At 55.1% G+C, this 19,195-nt stretch overlaps 1 protein-coding gene across 1 annotated transcript in view; it reads left to right on the top strand.

Annotated features, from left to right (window-relative positions):
• LOC132394437 (nitric oxide synthase 1-like) overlaps positions 1 to 19,195 on the top strand; it is a 168,616-nt gene that overhangs the window by 33,713 nt on the left and 115,708 nt on the right. The window contains exons 8-11 of the mRNA XM_059970597.1: positions 5,627 to 5,801; positions 6,471 to 6,572; positions 9,619 to 9,813; positions 16,876 to 16,961. Coding sequence (XP_059826580.1) covers positions 5,627 to 5,801; positions 6,471 to 6,572; positions 9,619 to 9,813; positions 16,876 to 16,961 — 558 coding nt within the window. The remainder of the gene's footprint in view (positions 1 to 5,626; positions 5,802 to 6,470; positions 6,573 to 9,618; positions 9,814 to 16,875; positions 16,962 to 19,195) is intronic.

Genomic DNA, 19,195 nt, shown 5'->3' with positions numbered 1-19,195 from the left:
GTTGTCCCGGTCTGACTGTCCCGTGGGTAGTGCTGGTCCTGTTGTCCCAGTCTGACTGTCCCGTGAGTAGTGCTGTACCTGTTGACCCGGTCTGACTGTCCCGTGGGTAGTGCTGGTCCTGTTGTCCCAGTCTGACTGTCCCGTGAGTAGTGCTGGTCCTTGTGTCGGGTCTGATTGTGCAATGAATGGTATTGGACCTGTTGTCCCGGTCTGACTGTTCCGTGAGTAGTGCTGGTCCTGGTGTCGGGTCTGACTGTGCAGTGAATGGTATTGGACCTGTTGTCCCGGTCTGACTGTCCCGTGAGTAGTGCTGGTCCTGGTGTCCCGGTCTGACTGTCCCGTGGGTAGTGCTGGTCCTTGTGTCGGGTCTGATTGTGCAATGAATGGTATTGGACCTGTTGTCCCGGTCTGACTGTTCCGTGAGTAGTGCTGGTCCTGGTGTCGGGTCTGACTGTGCAGTGAATGGTATTGGACCTGTTGTCCCGGTCTGACTGTACGTGGGGAGAGCTGGTCCTGGTGTCCCGGTCTGACTGTACGTGGGGAGAGCTGGACCTGGTGTCCTGGTCTGACTGTCCTGTGGGTAATGCTGGTCCTGGTGTCCCAGTCTGACTGTCCCGTGGGGAGAGCTGGTCCTGGTGTCCCGGTCTGACTGTACGTGGGGAGAGCTGGTCCTGGTGTCCCGGTCTGACTGTACGTGGGGAGAGCTGGTCCTGGTGTCCCGGTCTGACTGTACGTGGGGAGAGCTGGTCCTGGTGTCCCGGTCTGACTGTACGTGGGGAGAGCTGGTCCTGGTGTCCCGGTCTGACTGTCCCGTGGGTAGTGCTGGTCCTGGTGTCCCGGTCTGACTGTACGTGGGGAGAGCTGGTCCTGGTGTCCCGGTCTGACTGTACGTGGGGAGAGCTGGTCCTGATGTCCCGGTCTGACTGTACGTGGGGAGAGCTGGTCCTGGTGTCCCAGTCTGACTGTCCCGTGGGGAGAGCTGGTCCTGGTGTCCCGGTCTGACTGTATGTGGGGAGAGCTGGTCCTGGTGTCCCGGTCTGACTGTACGTGGAGAGTGCTGGATCTGGTGTCCCGGTCTGACTGTCCCGTGGGGAGAGCTGATCCTGGCGTCCCGGTCTGACTGTCCCGTGGGGAGTGCTGGTCTTGTTGTCCCGGTCTGACTGTCCCCTGAGTAGTGCTGGACCTCATTTCTCATACCTCCCCCCACCCCCATCCTATGCGTGAAAACCTCAGGTCCCTTTAAATCTCATACCCCACCCCCCCATCCTGTGTGTGAAAACCTCAGGTCCCTTTAAATCTCATACCGCCCCCCCCCCATCCTGTGTGTGAAAACCTCAGGTCCCTTTAAATCTCATACCCCACCCCCCCATCCTGTGTGTGAAAACCTCAGGTCCCTTTAAATCTCATACCCCACCTCCTCATCCTGTGTGTGAAAACCTCAGGTCCCTTTAAATCTCATACCCCACCCCCCCATCCTGTGTGTGAAAACCTCAAGTCCCTTTAAATCTCATACCCCCCCCCCCCCTCCATCCTCTGTGTGAAAACCTCAGGTCCCTTTAAATCTCTGCCCTCTCACCTAAAGCCTCTGCTGACTCGTTTGTGACCCTCCCCCCCCCCATCCTGGGAAAAGAACTGTGACCATTCACTCTGTCCTCGCTCCTCATAATTTCATACACTCTTCACGGTCATCCCTCACCCTCCTTCGTGCCAGAGAGAACAATACTAGAGTGTCCCATTTCTCCTTGTAACTCAGCCCTCTAGTCCCAGCAATATCCTGATAAATATTTAGTTTAATCCCATCCGGCTTTGGCTGAGTGACCAGAACTGCACCTAAGTGTGGTTTCTCCCAAGCGTTGAAGAACAGCGTGTTGAGACAGCTCCTGTACTCACTTTCCCGTCTGAGGATGGTAACCATGCCAAACACCTTCTTCACCAGCCTGCCCAGCCAGGTCAACGCTTTGTTCCTCACCACTGTCCTGGTTTACCTTCCAAAAACGCATGGCTCTGAACACACAGGTTAAATTCCATTTGCTAATCTCTGGCCCATCTCCCCAAAGAGTCGATCTCAATCACTTTGTCGTTTTACATCAGACACAGTGGAGGGTTTCATCTCAAAATGCCAGCTGTACGCTTCCATCTGCAGATTTTGCCGAGTTCCTCCAGTGATTAGTTTCTGTAATTCTACGCAACCTTCTTCACTGTTCCCCCACAAATATCCCCCCCAGAAATGTCCCCGTCCCCCACAGAAACACCCCTAGTAATGTCTTCCCCAAACATCTCCCCAGAAATGTCCCCACCCCATCGAAACATCTCCCCTCTCCAGAAACATCCCAGTCCCAGTCTGACTGTCCCGTGAGGGGTGCGGTTTCGGTGTCTGCTCTGACTGTCCTGTGGGGAGTGCTGGTCCTGGTGTCCCGGTCTGACTGTCCCGTGGGGAGTGCTGGTCCTGGTGTCCCGGTCTGACTGTACGTGGGGAGAGCTGGTCCTGGTGTCCCGGTCTGACTGTACTTGGGGAGAGCTGGTCCTGGTGTCCCGGTCTGACTGTACGTGGGGAGAGCTGGTCCTGGTGTCCCGGTCTGACTGTACGTGGGGAGAGCTGGACCTGGTGTCCAGGTCTGACTGTCCCGTGAGGGGTGCGGTTTCGGCGTCTGCTCTGACTGTCCTGTGGGGAGAGCTGGTCCTGGTGTCCCGGTCTGACTGTCCCATGGGTAGTGCTGGACCTCATTTCTCATACCTCCCCCCACCCCCATCCTGTGTGTGAAAACCTCAGGTCCCTTTAAATCTCATTTCCCAAACTCCCATCCTGTGTGTGAAAACCTCAGGTCCCTTTAAATCTCATTTCCCAAACTCCCATCCAGTGTGTGAAAACCTCAGGTCCCTTTAAATCTCATACCCCCCCCCCCCCCATCCTGTGTGTGAAAACCTCAGGTCCCTTTAAATCTCTGCCCTCTCACCTAAAGCCTCTGCTGACTCGTTTGTGACCCCCCCCCCCCATCCTGGGAAAAGAACTGTGACCATTCACTCTGACCTCGCTCCTCATAATTTCATACACTCTTCACGGTCATCCCTCACCCTCCTTCGCGCCAGGGAGAACAATACTAGCGTGTCCCATTTCTCCTTGTAACTCAGCCCTCTAGTCCCAGCAATATCCTGATAAATATTTAGTTTAATCCCATCCGGCTTTGGCTGAGTGACCAGAACTGCACCTAAGTGTGGTTTCTCCCAAGCGTTGAAGAACAGCGTGTTGAGACAGCTCCTGTACTCACTTTCCCGTCTGAGGATGGTAACCATGCCAAACACCTTCTTCACCAGCCTGCCCAGCCAGGTCAACGCTTTGTTCCTCACCACTGTCCTGGTTTACCTTCCAAAAACGCATGGCTCTGAACACACAGGTTAAATTCCATTTGCTAATCTCTGGCCCATCTCCCCAAAGAGTCGATCTCAATCCCTTTGTCGTTTTACATCAGACACAGTGGAGGGTTTCATCTCAAAATGCCAGCTGTACGCTTCCATCTGCAGATTTTGCCGAGTTCCTCCAGTAATTAGTTTCTGTAATTCTACGCAACCTTCTTCACTGTTCCCCCACAAATATCCCCCCCCAGAAATGTACCCGTCCCCCACAGAAACACCCCTAGAAATGTCTTTCCCAAACATCTCCCCAGAAATGTCCCCACCTCATCAAAACATCTCCCCTCCCCAGAAACATCCCAGTCCCAGTCTGACTGTCCCGTGAGGGGTGCGGTTTCGGTGTCTGCTCTGACTGTCCTGTGGGGAGTGCTGGTCCTGGTGTCCCGGTCTGACTGTCCCGTGGGTAGTGCTGGTCCTGGTGTCCCGGTCTGACTGTCCCGTGTGTAGTGCTGGTCCTGGTGTCCCGGTCTGACTGTACGTGGGGAGAGCTGGTCCTGGTGTCCCGGTCTGACTGTCCCTTGGGGAGTGCTGGTCCTGGTGTCCCGGTCTGACTGTACGTGGGGAGAGCTGGTCCTGGTGTCCCGGTCTGACTGTACGTGGGGAGAGCTGGTCCTGGTGTCCCGGTCTGACTGTACGTGGGGAGAGCTGGTCCTGGTGTCCAGGTCTGACTGTCCCGTGAGGGGTGCGGTTTCGGCGTCTGCTCTGACTGTCCTGTGGGGAGAGATGGTCCTGGTGTCCCGGTCTGACTGTCCCATGGGTAGTGCTGGACCTCATTTCTCATACCTCCCCCCACCCCCATCCTGTGTGTGAAAACCTCAGGTCCCTTTAAATCTCATTTCCCAAACTCCCATCCTGTGTGTGAAAACCTCAGGTCCCTTTAAATCTCATTTCCCAAACTCCCATCCAGTGTGTGAAAACCTCAGGTCCCTTTAAATCTCATACCCCCCCCCCCCCCCATCCTGTGTGTGAAAACCTCAGGTCCCTTTAAATCTCTGCCCTCTCACCTAAAGCCTCTGCTGACTCGTTTGTGACCCCCCCCCCCCCCATCCTGGGAAAAGAACTGTGACCATTCACTCTGACCTCGCTCCTCATAATTTCATACACTCTTCACGGTCATCCCTCACCCTCCTTCGCGCCAGGGAGAACAATACTAGCGTGTCCCATTTCTCCTTGTAACTCAGCCCTCTAGCCCCAGCAATATCCTGATAAATATTTAGTTTAATCCCATCCGGCTTTGGCTGAGTGACCAGAACTGCACCTAAGTGTGGTTTCTCCCAAGCGTTGAAGAACAGCGTGTTGAGACAGCTCCTGTACTCACTTTCCCGTCTGAGGATGGTAACCATGCCAAACACCTTCTTCACCAGCCTGCCCAGCCAGGTCAACGCTTTGTTCCTCACCACTGTCCTGGTTTACCTTCCAAAAACGCATTGCTCTGAACACACAGGTTAAATTCCATTTGCTAATCTCTGGCCCATCTCCCCAAAGAGTCGATCTCAATCCCTTTGTCGTTTTACATCAGACACAGTGGAGGGTTTCATCTCAAAATGCCAGCTGTACGCTTCCATCTGCAGATTTTGCTGAGTTCCTCCAGTAATTAGTTTCTGTAATTCTACGCAACCTTCTTCACTGTTCCCCCACAAATATCCCCCCAAGAAATGTCCCCGTCCCCCACAGAAACACCCCTAGAAATGTCTTTCCCAAACATCTCCCCAGAAATGTCCCCACCCCATCAAAACATCTCCCCTCCCCAGAAACATCCCAGTCCCAGTCTGACTGTCCCGTGAGGGGTGCGGTTTCGGTGTCTGCCTTGACTGTCCTGTGGGGAGTGCTGGTCCTGGTGTCCCGGTCTGACTGTCCCGTGGGTAGTGCTGGACCTGGTGTCGGGTCTGACTGTGCAGTGAATGGTATTGGACCTGTTGTCCCGGTCTGACTGTCCTGTGGGGAGAGCTGGTCCTGGTGTCCCGGTCTGACTGTCCTGTGGGGAGAGCTGGTCCTGGTGTCCCGGTCTGACTGTCCCGTGAGGGGTGCGGTTTCGGTGTCTGCCTTGACTGTCCTGTGGGGAGAGCTGGTCCTGGTGTCCCGGTCTGACTGTCCCGTGTGTAGTGCTGGTCCTGGTGTCCCGGTCTGACTGTCCCGTGAGGGGTGCGGTTTCGGCGTCTGCTCTGACTGTCCTGTGTGGTCCTGGTGTCCCGGTCTGACTGTCCCCTGCCGTCCCCAGGTGTGAGCAGTTCTCACTGCTGGGACTCCAGTGGTACGGGCTTCCTGCTGTGGCCAACATGATGCTGGAAGTGGGGGGATTGGAGTTCCCCGCTGCCCCCTTCAACGGCTGGTACACTGGTCCCGAGATTGGCGCCCGCAACTTCTGCGACTCCTCCCGCTACGGTCTTCTGAAGGTAAGGACGGTGGCACCGGATCGGGGGATATTCTGTCTCTACCTGGAACACACTACCTGTACCGGGGCTGCACGAGTACAGGGCCTGTATTGAGGAACAGGGGACAAGCTACCTACTCTCAATCCCTGTGGCCCTGAATTCCACGAACATTCCCGGAACTCCCCTTTGTCCCCTCTCCTCCCTCTGTCTCCCCCTCCCCTCTTCCTCCCCTCTTTCTCCCCTCTCCCCTTCTCCTCCCCTCTTCCCCTCTCCCCATTCTTTCCCCCGCTATTTCCTCCCTCCCACTCTCCCTCTTGCTCCCTCAGCCCTTCTCAACCATCTCCCACTATTTTCTCCCTACCGCTCGCTTCTCTCTGTTGTAGTCACCTCATCCCTCCTACAGGGTATAACACCCATCATTGTTCCCAGATCCCAGATTCCCAACCTCTCTCCCCACGTTCCCTCCACCCTCTTTCACCTCTCCTTTCCCCACTCTCTTCAATCTCCCTGGCGTCTCTCTCTCCCCTTCTCTTCCCTTCCTGTCTCTCTCCACTTCCTTTCTTCCCCCCTCCTACTCCCCCCTTCCTACCCCTTCTCTCTTGCACACATTCCCCTCTCTTCCACTCTGGCCCCCATCTTCTGCCACACCTCATACCAACCCTCACCCACGTTTCTGCCCTCTCTTGACAGGAGATTGCGACGGTGCTGGGACTGGACACCCGGAGCTCCCTCTTCCTTTGGAAGGATAAAGCTGCCATCGAAGCCACAGTGGCCGTTCTCCACAGCTTCCAGGTGGTGGGGAAGGGGTCTGACCTGGGGTGGGAGGGGGGAGCTGGCTGCCGGGGGAAGGGTGACTCTTGCTGGCGGGGTGACCCGCTGAGGGAATTGACTCAGGGGTTGGGTGTCTCTCCCTGGGTTCCCTGACTCTGTGCCTGGGTGAACGTGCGGGCAACACCTGTAACTCAGCTGCTGTCCCCTCCCACTCCGGGTGATGCCCCGTCCTGGGGGAGGGATGGCACTGAGCCTGGGACTCGTCATTCCTCCCACCCCCAAACTGTGCTGGGGCAGGGACTCGGTCAGGGGTGTCGGGGTGCTGGTGTTGGTGAACGGGACAGCAACTGATGGAGGGGCTGGGACAGGGATGTCAGTGCCTGAGGGGGAGAGGGTGCGGAGGAGTTGAGCGGACGATTGGCGGGGGTGACGGTAGAGCAGAGAGGGCTGAAGTTTCTGGGAATAGTTCACAAGGCACAGGATAGATATGTCCCAGAGGGGAAGACGTTCTCAACTGGCAGGGGTCAGCAACCGTGGCTGACAAGGGAAGTTAAGGACTGCATAAAAGCCAAGGTAAGGCCATATAAGGCAGCAGAAGTGAGTGGGAAGTTGGATTATTGGGAAGCTTTTAAAATCCAACAAAAGGCAACTACAAAATCGATAAGAAGGGAAAGGATGAGATGTCGAGGCAAACTAACCAGTAATATAAAGCAGGATACTAAAGGGGTTTCCAGTTATATGAAGAGTGAAAGGGAGGTGAGGCCACTAGGAAATCACGCTGCTGAGGGAGTAATGGGGACAAAGAAATGGCAGATGAACTTCATGAGTACTTTGCATCAGTCTTCACTGCGGAAGGCACCAGCAGCGTGCCAGAGGTCCATGAGTGTCAGGGAGCAGGAAACCATTGATATTACAAAGGAAAAAGTACTAGGCAAACTCAAAGGTCTTAAGGTGGATGTCATCTGGGCCAGATGGACTACATCCCAGAGTCCTGAGAGAGGTTGCTGAAGAGACAACGGATGCATTGGTCATTGATCTTTCAAGAATCACTTGATTCTGGCATGGTCCCGTAGGACTGGAAAATTACAGATGTCACTCCGCTCTTTAGGAAGGGAGGAAGGCAAAAGAAAGGAAATTATAGGCCAGTTAAGTCAGCCTCAGTGGTTGGAAAAGTGTTGGAGTCTATTATTAAGGATGAGGAAACTCATGATAAAGTAAGTCAAATTCGGCATTATTTCTGTGAAGGGAAATCTTGTCTGAAAAAATCTGTTAAGAGTTGTTGGAAGAAGTGACAAGCAGGGTGGACAAAGGAGAGGCAGTGGATCTCATTTACTTGGATTTTCAGAAGGAATTTGATAAGGTGCCACACATGAGGCTGCTTAACAAGATAAAATCCCATGGCATGACAGGAAAAATACTGGCATTGATAGCAGAATGGCTGACGGGCAGCAGGCAGCGAGTGGGACTAAAAGGGGCCTTTTCTGTTTGGCTGCCAATGACCAGTGTTCCTCAGGGGTCAGTATTGGGTCCGCTAATTTTCACATTGTGTGTCAGTGATTGAGATAATGGAATCGATGGCTTTGCAGCAAAGTCTGCAGGTGATGGGAAGAGCGGTGGAGGGGTGGGTAGTGTGGGGAAGCAATGTGATTGCAGCAGGACTTAGACAAAGAATGGGCAAAAAAGTGGCAGATGGAATACAGTGTTGGGAAATGTATGATAATGCTTTTTGGTAAAAGGAACACTAGTGCGGATTATTATTTAAATAGGGAGAAGGTTCAAACATCAGAGGTGCAGTGGGACTTGGGAGTCCTTGTGCAAGACTCCCAGAAAGTTAATTTACGGGTTGAGTCTTTGGTAAAGAAGGCAAACGTAATGTTGGCATTTATTTCAAGGGGAACAGAATATAAAAGCAAGGAGGTAACGCTGAGCCTTTATATGACACGAGTCAGGCCGCACTTGGAGTATTGTCAACAGTTTTGGGCCCCATATCTTAGAAAGTTGTCATTGGAGAGTCCAGAGGAGGTTCACGAGGATGATTCCAGGAACGAAGGGGTTAACAATTGAGGAGTGTTTGGCAGCTTTGAGCCTGTGCTCACTGGAACTTAGAAGAATGTGTGGGGGTCACATTGAAACCTATCAAATGTTGAAAGGACGAGACAGGGTAGACGTAAAGAGGATGTTTCCTATGGTGGGGGTATCCAGAACTCGAGAGCACAGCCTCAAAATTAAGGGATGGCCGTTTAGAACAGTGGTAAGCAAGAATTTTGTTTAACCAGAGAGTAGTAAATCTGTGGAATGCTCTGCCACGAACAGCAGTGGAGGCAAAGTCCGTGCGTATATTTAAGGCGGAAGTTGATTGTTTTCTGATCGGTCAGGGCATCAAAGGCATTGTACGGGGTTGAGTGGGATCCAGGAGCAGCTAAATGGAATGGTGCAGCGGACTCAATGGCTGAATGACTAACTCCGCTCCTAGGTCTTATGGAACGGTGGACTGGGAGCTGCTGAGTAGTGGAGCAGGGGGAGATAATGTGTGGTTGGTGGGGGGGGGGGAATAGAAAATATTTCAACAAGCAAACCTTCCCATAAGATGTGTGGGGTTGCCCCAGTGCAGGAGGGCAGGTGTGTCTGGGCAGGTGAGTGTGTGTCAGGGTAAGAAGGTCTTGCACTGACTCAGGAGGCCAGCCAGAGTTGCCCCACCTCCACTTTGTCCCTCCTCCCTATTCACACTCTTGTCCTCAAGCTGTGACGTGTTCCTTGTACAAACTGTAATGTGGTCAGCACTTCAACAACCTGCATTGTGACAGAGTGCACTGTAACATGGCGTGCACTGTAGTGGATTGCATTGTAATGGACTTCAAACTTATGAACCTCACGTAGTGGTGTGCATTGTAATGGACTGCACAATAATGGGCTACATTGTAACAGACTATACTGTAATGTACTACATTGTAATAGACTGCACTGTAATGGACTGCACTATAACAGGCTGCACTGTAATGGACTGCATTGTAACAGACTGCACTGTAATGTGGTCAGCCATGTAATGGTGATACTCTCCCATACACAGCGGGCGAAAGTGACGATTGTCGATCATCACACCATCACCGAGTCCTTCATGAAGCACCTGGAGAGTGAGCAGCGGCTGCGTGGGGGGTGTCCCACCGACTGGGTCTGGGTTGTCCCACCCATATCTGGCAGCCTGACCCCCGTATTTCACCAGGAATTCCTCAACTATAACTTGTCACCTTCCTTCTCCTACCAGGTAACCCTTCCCCATTCATCTGCTCTCCCTCTGCCCCCCAACCCTCCCAGAACCCCCTCACCTAACATTCCACCCTAAATCCCCTCCCCGTACCTTTCACCCACCCTCAGCTTCCAGCTGATTCTTCCCCATGGTGCCTCCCCAACTCCGCCCAGCAACCTCTCACCTAGCCCCACCAATTACCCCCCCATACTCCTTGGCCACCTTCTCCAATCAGGTATCACTTCCCCATTCACCCTAAACTCCAATTCCTCCCCTCACCCTCCCAGAACCCTCTTACTGAATATCTTCTCCATACCCCTCACCTACCAGGTAAACCTTTCCCCATTCATCCAAACCCTTCCCTCCACCCCACCGTTCCCTCCCTCCCTTTCGCAGAACCCCCTCGCCCCAGAAAATCTTCTCCCCATACCTCTCCCAAAACCACCCCAACCCTTCCCTGACCTCCATTGTGCCCCCCCACCCCTCCGACCCCTGTGCACAGGTTGCAGTCACGTGTCAGAGGAATGCTGGGGATGGGTCTGGTGCCAGGTGAGTGCAGGATTGGGTGAGGGGACTGTGCGAGTCAAGCACCAGGGATGGTCTCTCTTGCCTGGTCACTCTGCTTTGTCACCCAGAACACCTCCCAGTCTGTGATCATCTCCCCACTGGTCTGTATCCAGTCCCCCCCCCCCACCCACTCTGTCTTGGCCCTGGAGACAACACTGGCAGGTGCCCTAGATGCTGGTGACTACTAGTTTGCACCTTGGACAATGGTGACCATTGGTACACACCCTGGGCATTGGCAACCACTGGCAGTTGCCCCAGACTCTGGTGACCATTGGCACATGCACTAGGTCTAGACCCTTGTGGACACAGACTGGTGCTCTGGACACTGGTGGCCACTGGCATGCATCTCGGGGCACTGGCAGCCACTGAAACACTTTGTCAGACACTGACAACCACTGGCACGCACTCGGAACATTGGCAATCACGGGTGCACACTCCGGGCATTGGCCACCGCTGGCACATTGGCAATCATGGGTGCACACTCTGGACATTGGCAAACACGGGTGCACACTCCGGGCATTGGCCACCGCTGGCACATTGGCAAACACGGGTGCACACTCCGGACATTGGCCACCGCTGGCACATTGGCAATCATGGGTGCACACTCTGGACATTGGCAAACACGGGTGCACACTCCGGGCATTGGCCACCGCTGGCACATTGGCAAACACGGGTGCACACTCCGGACATTGGCCACCGCTGGCACATTGGCAAACACGGGTGCACACTCCGGACATTGGCAAACACGGGTGCACACTCCGGGCATTGGCCACCGCTGGCACATTGGCTAACACGGGTGCACACTCCGGGCATTGGCCACCACCGGGACATTGGCAATCACGGGTGCACACTCCGGGCATTGGCCACCGCTGGCACATTGGCAAACACGGGTGCACACTCCGGGCATTGGCCACCGCTGGCACATTGGCAATCATGGGTGCACACTCTGGACATTGGCAAACACGGGTGCACACTCCGGGCATTGGCCACCGCTGGCACATTGGCAAACACGGGTGCACACTCCGGACATTGGCCACCGCTGGCACATTGGCAAACACGGGTGCACACTCCGGACATTGGCAAACACGGGTGCACACTCCGGGCATTGGCCACCGCTGGCACATTGGCTAACACGGGTGCACACTCCGGGCATTGGCCACCACCAGGACATTGGCAATCACGGGTGCACACTCCGGGCATTGGCCACCGCTGGCACATTGGCAAACACGGGTGCACACTCCGAGCATTGGCCACCACCGGGACATTGGCAATCACGGGTGCACACTCCGGGCATTGGCCACCACCGGGACATTGGCAATCACGGGTGCACACTCCGAGCATTGGCAAACACGGGTGCACACTCCGGGCATTGGCCACTGCTGGCACATTGGCAAACACGGGTGCACACTCCGGGACATTGGCCACCATCGGGACATTGGCAATCATGGGTGCACACTCCGGACATTGGCAAACACGGGTGCACACTCCGAGCATTGGCCACCATCGGGACATTGGCAATCATGGGTGCACACTCCGGACATTGGCAAACACGGGTGCACACTCCGAGCATTGGCCACCATCGGGACATTGGCAATCATGGGTGCACACTCCGGACATTGGCAAACACGGGTGCACACTCCGGACATTGGCAAACACGGGTGCACACTCCGGGCATTGGCCACCGCTGGCACATTGGCAATCATGGGTGCACACTCTGGACATTGGCAAACACGGGTGCACACTCCGGGCATTGGCCACCGCTGGCACATTGGCAAACACGGGTGCACACTCCGGACATTGGCCACCGCTGGCACATTGGCAAACACGGGTGCACACTCCGGACATTGGCAAACACGGGTGCACACTCCGGGCATTGGCCACCGCTGGCACATTGGCAAACACGGGTGCACACTCCGAGCATTGGCCACCACCGGGACATTGGCAATCACGGGTGCACACTCCGGGCATTGGCCACCACCGGGACATTGGCAATCACGGGTGCACACTCCGAGCATTGGCAAACACGGGTGCACACTCCGGGCATTGGCCACTGCTGGCACATTGGCAAACACGGGTGCACACTCCGGGACATTGGCCACCATCGGGACATTGGCAATCATGGGTGCACACTCCGGACATTGGCAAACACGGGTGCACACTCCGAGCATTGGCCACCATCGGGACATTGGCAATCATGGGTGCACACTCCGGACATTGGCAAACACGGGTGCACACTCCGAGCATTGGCCACCATCGGGACATTGGCAATCATGGGTGCACACTCCGGACATTGGCAAACACGGGTGCACACTCCGGACATTGGCAATCACGGGTGCACACCCCGGACATTGGCAAACACGGGTGCACACTCTGGACATTGGCAATCATGGGTGCACACTCCGGACATTGGCAAACACGGGTGCACACTCCGGACATTGGCAATCACGGGTGCACACTCCGGACATTGGCAAACACGGGTGCACACTCCGGACATTGGCAATCACGGGTGCACACTCCGGACATTGGCAAACACGGGTGCACACTCCAGACATTGGCAAACACGGGTGCACACTCCGGGCATTGGCCACTGCTGGCACATTGGCAAACACGGGTGCACACTCCGGGACATTGGCCACCATCGGGACATTGGCAATCATGGGTGCACACTCCGGACATTGGCAAACACAGGTGCACACTCCGAGCATTGGCCACCATCGGGACATTGGCAATCATGGGTGCACACTCCGGACATTGGCAAACATGGGTGCACACTCCGGACATTGGCAATCACGGGTGCACACTCCGGACATTGGCAAACACGGGTGCACACTCCGGACATTGGCAAACACGGGTGCACACTCCGAGCATTGGCCACCATCGGGACATTTTCAAACACGGGTTCACACTCCGAGCATTGGCAATCATGGGTGCACACTCCGGGCATTGGCCACCGCTGGCACATTGGCAAACACGGGTGCACACTCCGGACATTGGCAAACACGGGTGCACACTCCGGGCATTGGCCACCGCTGGCACATTGGCTAACACGGGTGCACACTCCGGGCATTGGCCACCACCGGGACATTGGCAATCACGGGTGCACACTCCGGGCATTGGCCACCGCTGGCACATTGGCAAACACGGGTGCACACTCCGGGCATTGGCCACCGCTGGCACATTGGCAATCATGGGTGCACACTCTGGACATTGGCAAACACGGGTGCACACTCCGGGCATTGGCCACCGCTGGCACATTGGCAAACACGGGTGCACACTCCGGACATTGGCCACCGCTGGCACATTGGCAAACACGGGTGCACACTCCGGACATTGGCAAACACGGGTGCACACTCCGGGCATTGGCCACCGCTGGCACATTGGCTAACACGGGTGCACACTCCGGGCATTGGCAAACACGGGTGCACACTCCGGACATTGGCAATCACGGGTGCACACTCCGGACATTGGCAAACACGGGTGCACACTCCGGACATTGGCAATCACGGGTGCACACTCCGGACATTGGCAAACACGGGTGCACACTCCAGACATTGGCAAACACGGGTGCACACTCCGGGCATTGGCCACTGCTGGCACATTGGCAAACACGGGTGCACACTCCGGGACATTGGCCACCATCGGGACATTGGCAATCATGGGTGCACACTCCGGACATTGGCAAACACAGGTGCACACTCCGAGCATTGGCCACCATCGGGACATTGGCAATCATGGGTGCACACTCCGGACATTGGCAAACATGGGTGCACACTCCGGACATTGGCAATCACGGGTGCACACTCCGGACATTGGCAAACACGGGTGCACACTCCGGACATTGGCAAACACGGGTGCACACTCCGAGCATTGGCCACCATCGGGACATTTTCAAACACGGGTTCACACTCCGAGCATTGGCAATCATGGGTGCACACTCCGGGCATTGGCCACCGCTGGCACATTGGCAAACACGGGTGCACACTCCGGACATTGGCAAACACGGGTGCACACTCCGGGCATTGGCCACCGCTGGCACATTGGCTAACACGGGTGCACACTCCGGGCATTGGCCACCACCGGGACATTGGCAATCACGGGTGCACACTCCGGGCATTGGCCACCGCTGGCACATTGGCAAACACGGGTGCACACTCCGGGCATTGGCCACCGCTGGCACATTGGCAATCATGGGTGCACACTCTGGACATTGGCAAACACGGGTGCACACTCCGGGCATTGGCCACCGCTGGCACATTGGCAAACACGGGTGCACACTCCGGACATTGGCCACCGCTGGCACATTGGCAAACACGGGTGCACACTCCGGACATTGGCAAACACGGGTGCACACTCCGGGCATTGGCCACCGCTGGCACATTGGCTAACACGGGTGCACACTCCGGGCATTGGCCACCACCAGGACATTGGCAATCACGGGTGCACACTCCGGGCATTGGCCACCGCTGGCACATTGGCAAACACGGGTGCACACTCCGAGCATTGGCCACCACCGGGACATTGGCAATCACGGGTGCACACTCCGGGCATTGGCCACCACCGGGACATTGGCAATCACGGGTGCACACTCCGAGCATTGGCAAACACGGGTGCACACTCCGGGCATTGGCCACTGCTGGCACATTGGCAAACACGGGTGCACACTCCGGGACATTGGCCACCATCGGGACATTGGCAATCATGGGTGCACACTCCGGACATTGGCAAACACGGGTGCACACTCCGAGCATTGGCCACCATCGGGACATTGGCAATCATGGGTGCACACTCCGGACATTGGCAAACACGGGTGCACACTCCGAGCATTGGCCACCATCGGGACATTGGCAATCATGGGTGCACACTCCGGACATTGGCAAACACGGGTGCACACTCCGGACATTGGCAAACACGGGTGCACACTCCGGGCATTGGCCACCGCTGGCACATTGGCAATCATGGGTGCACACTCTGGACATTGGCAAACACGGGTGCACACTCCGGGCATTGGCCACCGCTGGCACATTGGCAAACACGGGTGCACACTCCGGACATTGGCCACCGCTGGCACATTGGCAAACACGGGTGCACACTCCGGACATTGGCAAACACGGGTGCACACTCCGGGCATTGGCCACCGCTGGCACATTGGCAAACACGGGTGCACACTCCGAGCATTGGCCACCACCGGGACATTGGCAATCACGGGTGCACACTCCGGGCATTGGCCACCACCGGGACATTGGCAATCACGGGTGCACACTCCGAGCATTGGCAAACACGGGTGCACACTCCGGGCATTGGCCACTGCTGGCACATTGGCAAACACGGGTGCACACTCCGGGACATTGGCCACCATCGGGACATTGGCAATCATGGGTGCACACTCCGGACATTGGCAAACACGGGTGCACACTCCGAGCATTGGCCACCATCGGGACATTGGCAATCATGGGTGCACACTCCGGACATTGGCAAACACGGGTGCACACTCCGAGCATTGGCCACCATCGGGACATTGGCAATCATGGGTGCACACTCCGGACATTGGCAAACACGGGTGCACACTCCGGACATTGGCAATCACGGGTGCACACCCCGGACATTGGCAAACACGGGTGCACACTCTGGACATTGGCAATCATGGGTGCACACTCCGGACATTGGCAAACACGGGTGCACACTCCGGACATTGGCAATCACGGGTGCACACTCCGGACATTGGCAAACACGGGTGCACACTCCGGACATTGGCAATCACGGGTGCACACTCCGGACATTGGCAAACACGGGTGCACACTCCGGACATTGGCAAACACGGGTGCACACTCCGGGCATTGGCCACTGCTGGCACATTGGCAAACACGGGTGCACACTCCGGGACATTGGCCACCATCGGGACATTGGCAATCATGGGTGCACACTCCGGACATTGGCAAACACAGGTGCACACTCCGAGCATTGGCCACCATCGGGACATTGGCAATCATGGGTGCACACTCCGGACATTGGCAAACATGGGTGCACACTCCGGACATTGGCAATCACGGGTGCACACTCCGGACATTGGCAAACACGGGTGCACACTCCGGACATTGGCAAACACGGGTGCACACTCCGAGCATTGGCCACCATCGGGACATTTTCAAACACGGGTTCACACTCCGAGCATTGGCAATCATGGGTGCACACTCCGGGACATTGGCCACCATCGGGACATTGGCAAACACGGGTGCACACTCCGGATATTGGCAATCATGGGTGCACACTCCGAGCATTGGCCACCATCGGGACATTGGCAATCATGGGTGCACACTCCGGGACATTGGCCACCATCGGGACATTGGCAATCATGGGTGCACACTCCGGACATTGGCAAACACAGGTGCACACTCCGAGCATTGGCCACCACTGGCACATTGGCAATCACAGGTGCACACTCCGGGCATTGGCCACCACTGGCACGTTCGGTGCTACTGCTCTGGGTGATGGGCTGCTGTTTCTCTGGCATTGCAGACAGATGCCTGGCGAACACACAAGTGGAAGGGGAGCAATGGGGTTTCTGTCAGACGCAAGACCATCGGATTCAAGGAGCTGGCAAAGTAAGTGCATTGGCGCGTGGGGAGGACGGTGTGGGGTACCTGGAAAGGGGCAGTGAGCAGGTGTTCTGGGACACTGTAGAGGTCAGAACAAACAGGGTCTGGGACATAGGACCTGGGGACCAACCATCTCCCACTGATGATGGGAGAATGACCCTACCTCCCAGGCCCCGGAGTGACCAGTGGCCAAGAACCCCACCGGTCACCATCACTGGGGATCCAGTGGAGAGTGGCTCCACTCCCCACATCCTCAGGCAGTGCCCACGTCTGCACAAGTCCAAAGTGTAATGGGTCGGGGAAGGTGCCTCCAGCAACTCTCCGGTAGCTTCCGCACCATTTGGAGCAGATCAGCTCCCCGACCACCCGCACCCCCTCAACACTCCCTCCCTCCTCCACTGGCATACATTGAGTGCAGTGGGCATTGTCCCCAAACTGCACCGCAGTTACCTGCCCAAGTGACAGCGACAGAACCTCCCAACCCTACCAGCTGCTCCACCAAGAAGGGCAAGGGCAGTAGGGGAACACAACCCTTAGATTCCCCTCTGCTTCATACATCACCCTGACTAGGATGTGCTTCACTGCCCAGCACACTGTGGAATCATTTTATCTGTTCGGTGACACACCTCGGCCAGGCTGTGACAAAGGAGAAGATGCTGGGAAAGATCTGAGGGTGGATAAGCCACCTGGACCGGGGCTCAAAAGAGGTAGACGACGAGATTGCAGAGGCATTAGTATTGGTCTTCCACGAATTACTAGATTCTGGAATGGTTCCTGAAAATCACAATCCTTTACGAAGGAAGAGAGCCAGAAGATTGGAAATTACAGGCCAGTTTGACTGACTTCAGTGGTGGGCAAGATGTCAGAGCCCATTATTAAGGATGAAGTTTTGGATACTTGGAGACACATGGTAACGTAGGTCGAATGGCTTCCTTAGGCAGAGATCTTGCCTGAGCAAATCTGTTGGAAATCTGAGGAAATCACTGGCAGGATAGACAAGGCAGAGTCAGTGGCTTTTCAGAAGGCCTTTCACAAAATGCTGTTGATGAGCGTGTTAAGCAAGATAGGAGCCGAAAATATTAGAGGAAATATACCAGAGTGGGCAGAAGGTTGGCTGACTGGCCGAAGGCAAGCAGTGGGAATAAAGGGGGCCTTATCTGAATGGTTGCCGGTGACTAGTGGTGTTCCTCAAGGGTTATGTTTGAATTGCTACTTTTCACATTAAATATCAGTAGTTTGCAGATGATAGATTGAGAGGCAGGTAATGTTGAGGAAGCAGAGAATCTGCAGAAGGACTTGGTCTGATTAGGAGAATGACCAAAGTGACAGTTTAAGTTTATTGTCTAAACACAACTATACTTATGTATACAGATAGATGGAGTGTTGTTCCTCTGGAGTGAAGATGCAGAACACGGCAGATATAGTTAAGATGCTGTATATACAGTTACGATAAAGCACAAAACAGTCACAAAATAATATTAGCACTCCCTGAGTGGCATAGTCTGCAGACTGATGCATGGAATGTTATCCTGGAGCAACGTTTCTGTAAGAATAACCACATAACAGTTCCTCATCTTGTGCTGGGTCACTTGCAGATGATGGTAACCCAGTTAGTTTTCCAGAGATGTAGCACTGTGTGGTTGTGCACTTTGGTAGAAGTTAAAAAGGTGTAGGTTATTTTCTAAATGGGGGGCAAATTCCCAAATTCCCAAGTGGACTTGGGAGTCTGAGTGTAGGATACCCTAGATCTTAAATTATAGGTTGAGTCGACAGTGAGGAAGGCAAATGCAATGTTAACATTCCTTTCAGGAGAACTAGAATATAAAAGCAAGGATGTAATGCTGGGGCTTTGGTCAGACCACATTTCGAGTATTGTGAGCAGTCTTGATCTGCATATATAATCTAGGATGTGCTGGCATCAGACAAAGTCTGGAGGTTGTTGAGGAGAATGATCCTGGAAATGACAGGGTTAATGTGTGAAGAGCATTTGATGGATCTGGGACTGTACTGGCTGGAATTCAGAAGAATGAGTATGGGGAAGGGTGATTTCATTGAAACCTATTGAATGTTGAAAGGCCTAAATAGAGTGGACGTGGAGAGGAAGCTTCCAGTAGTGGGGGAGGCTAGGATCAGAGGGCAGAGCCTCAGAATTGAAGGACATCCGTTTAGAACAGAGATGGGAGGAATTTATTAAGCCGGAGGCTGGTGGATCTGTGGAATTCGTTGCTCTGGTGGCCAAG

The sequence above is a fragment of the Hypanus sabinus genome, chromosome 5 (assembly GCF_030144855.1).
Source record: "Hypanus sabinus isolate sHypSab1 chromosome 5, sHypSab1.hap1, whole genome shotgun sequence".
In the NCBI taxonomy this organism is placed as follows: Eukaryota; Metazoa; Chordata; class Chondrichthyes; order Myliobatiformes; family Dasyatidae; genus Hypanus; species Hypanus sabinus.
This window is presented reverse-complemented; position numbering and strand designations above follow the sequence as displayed.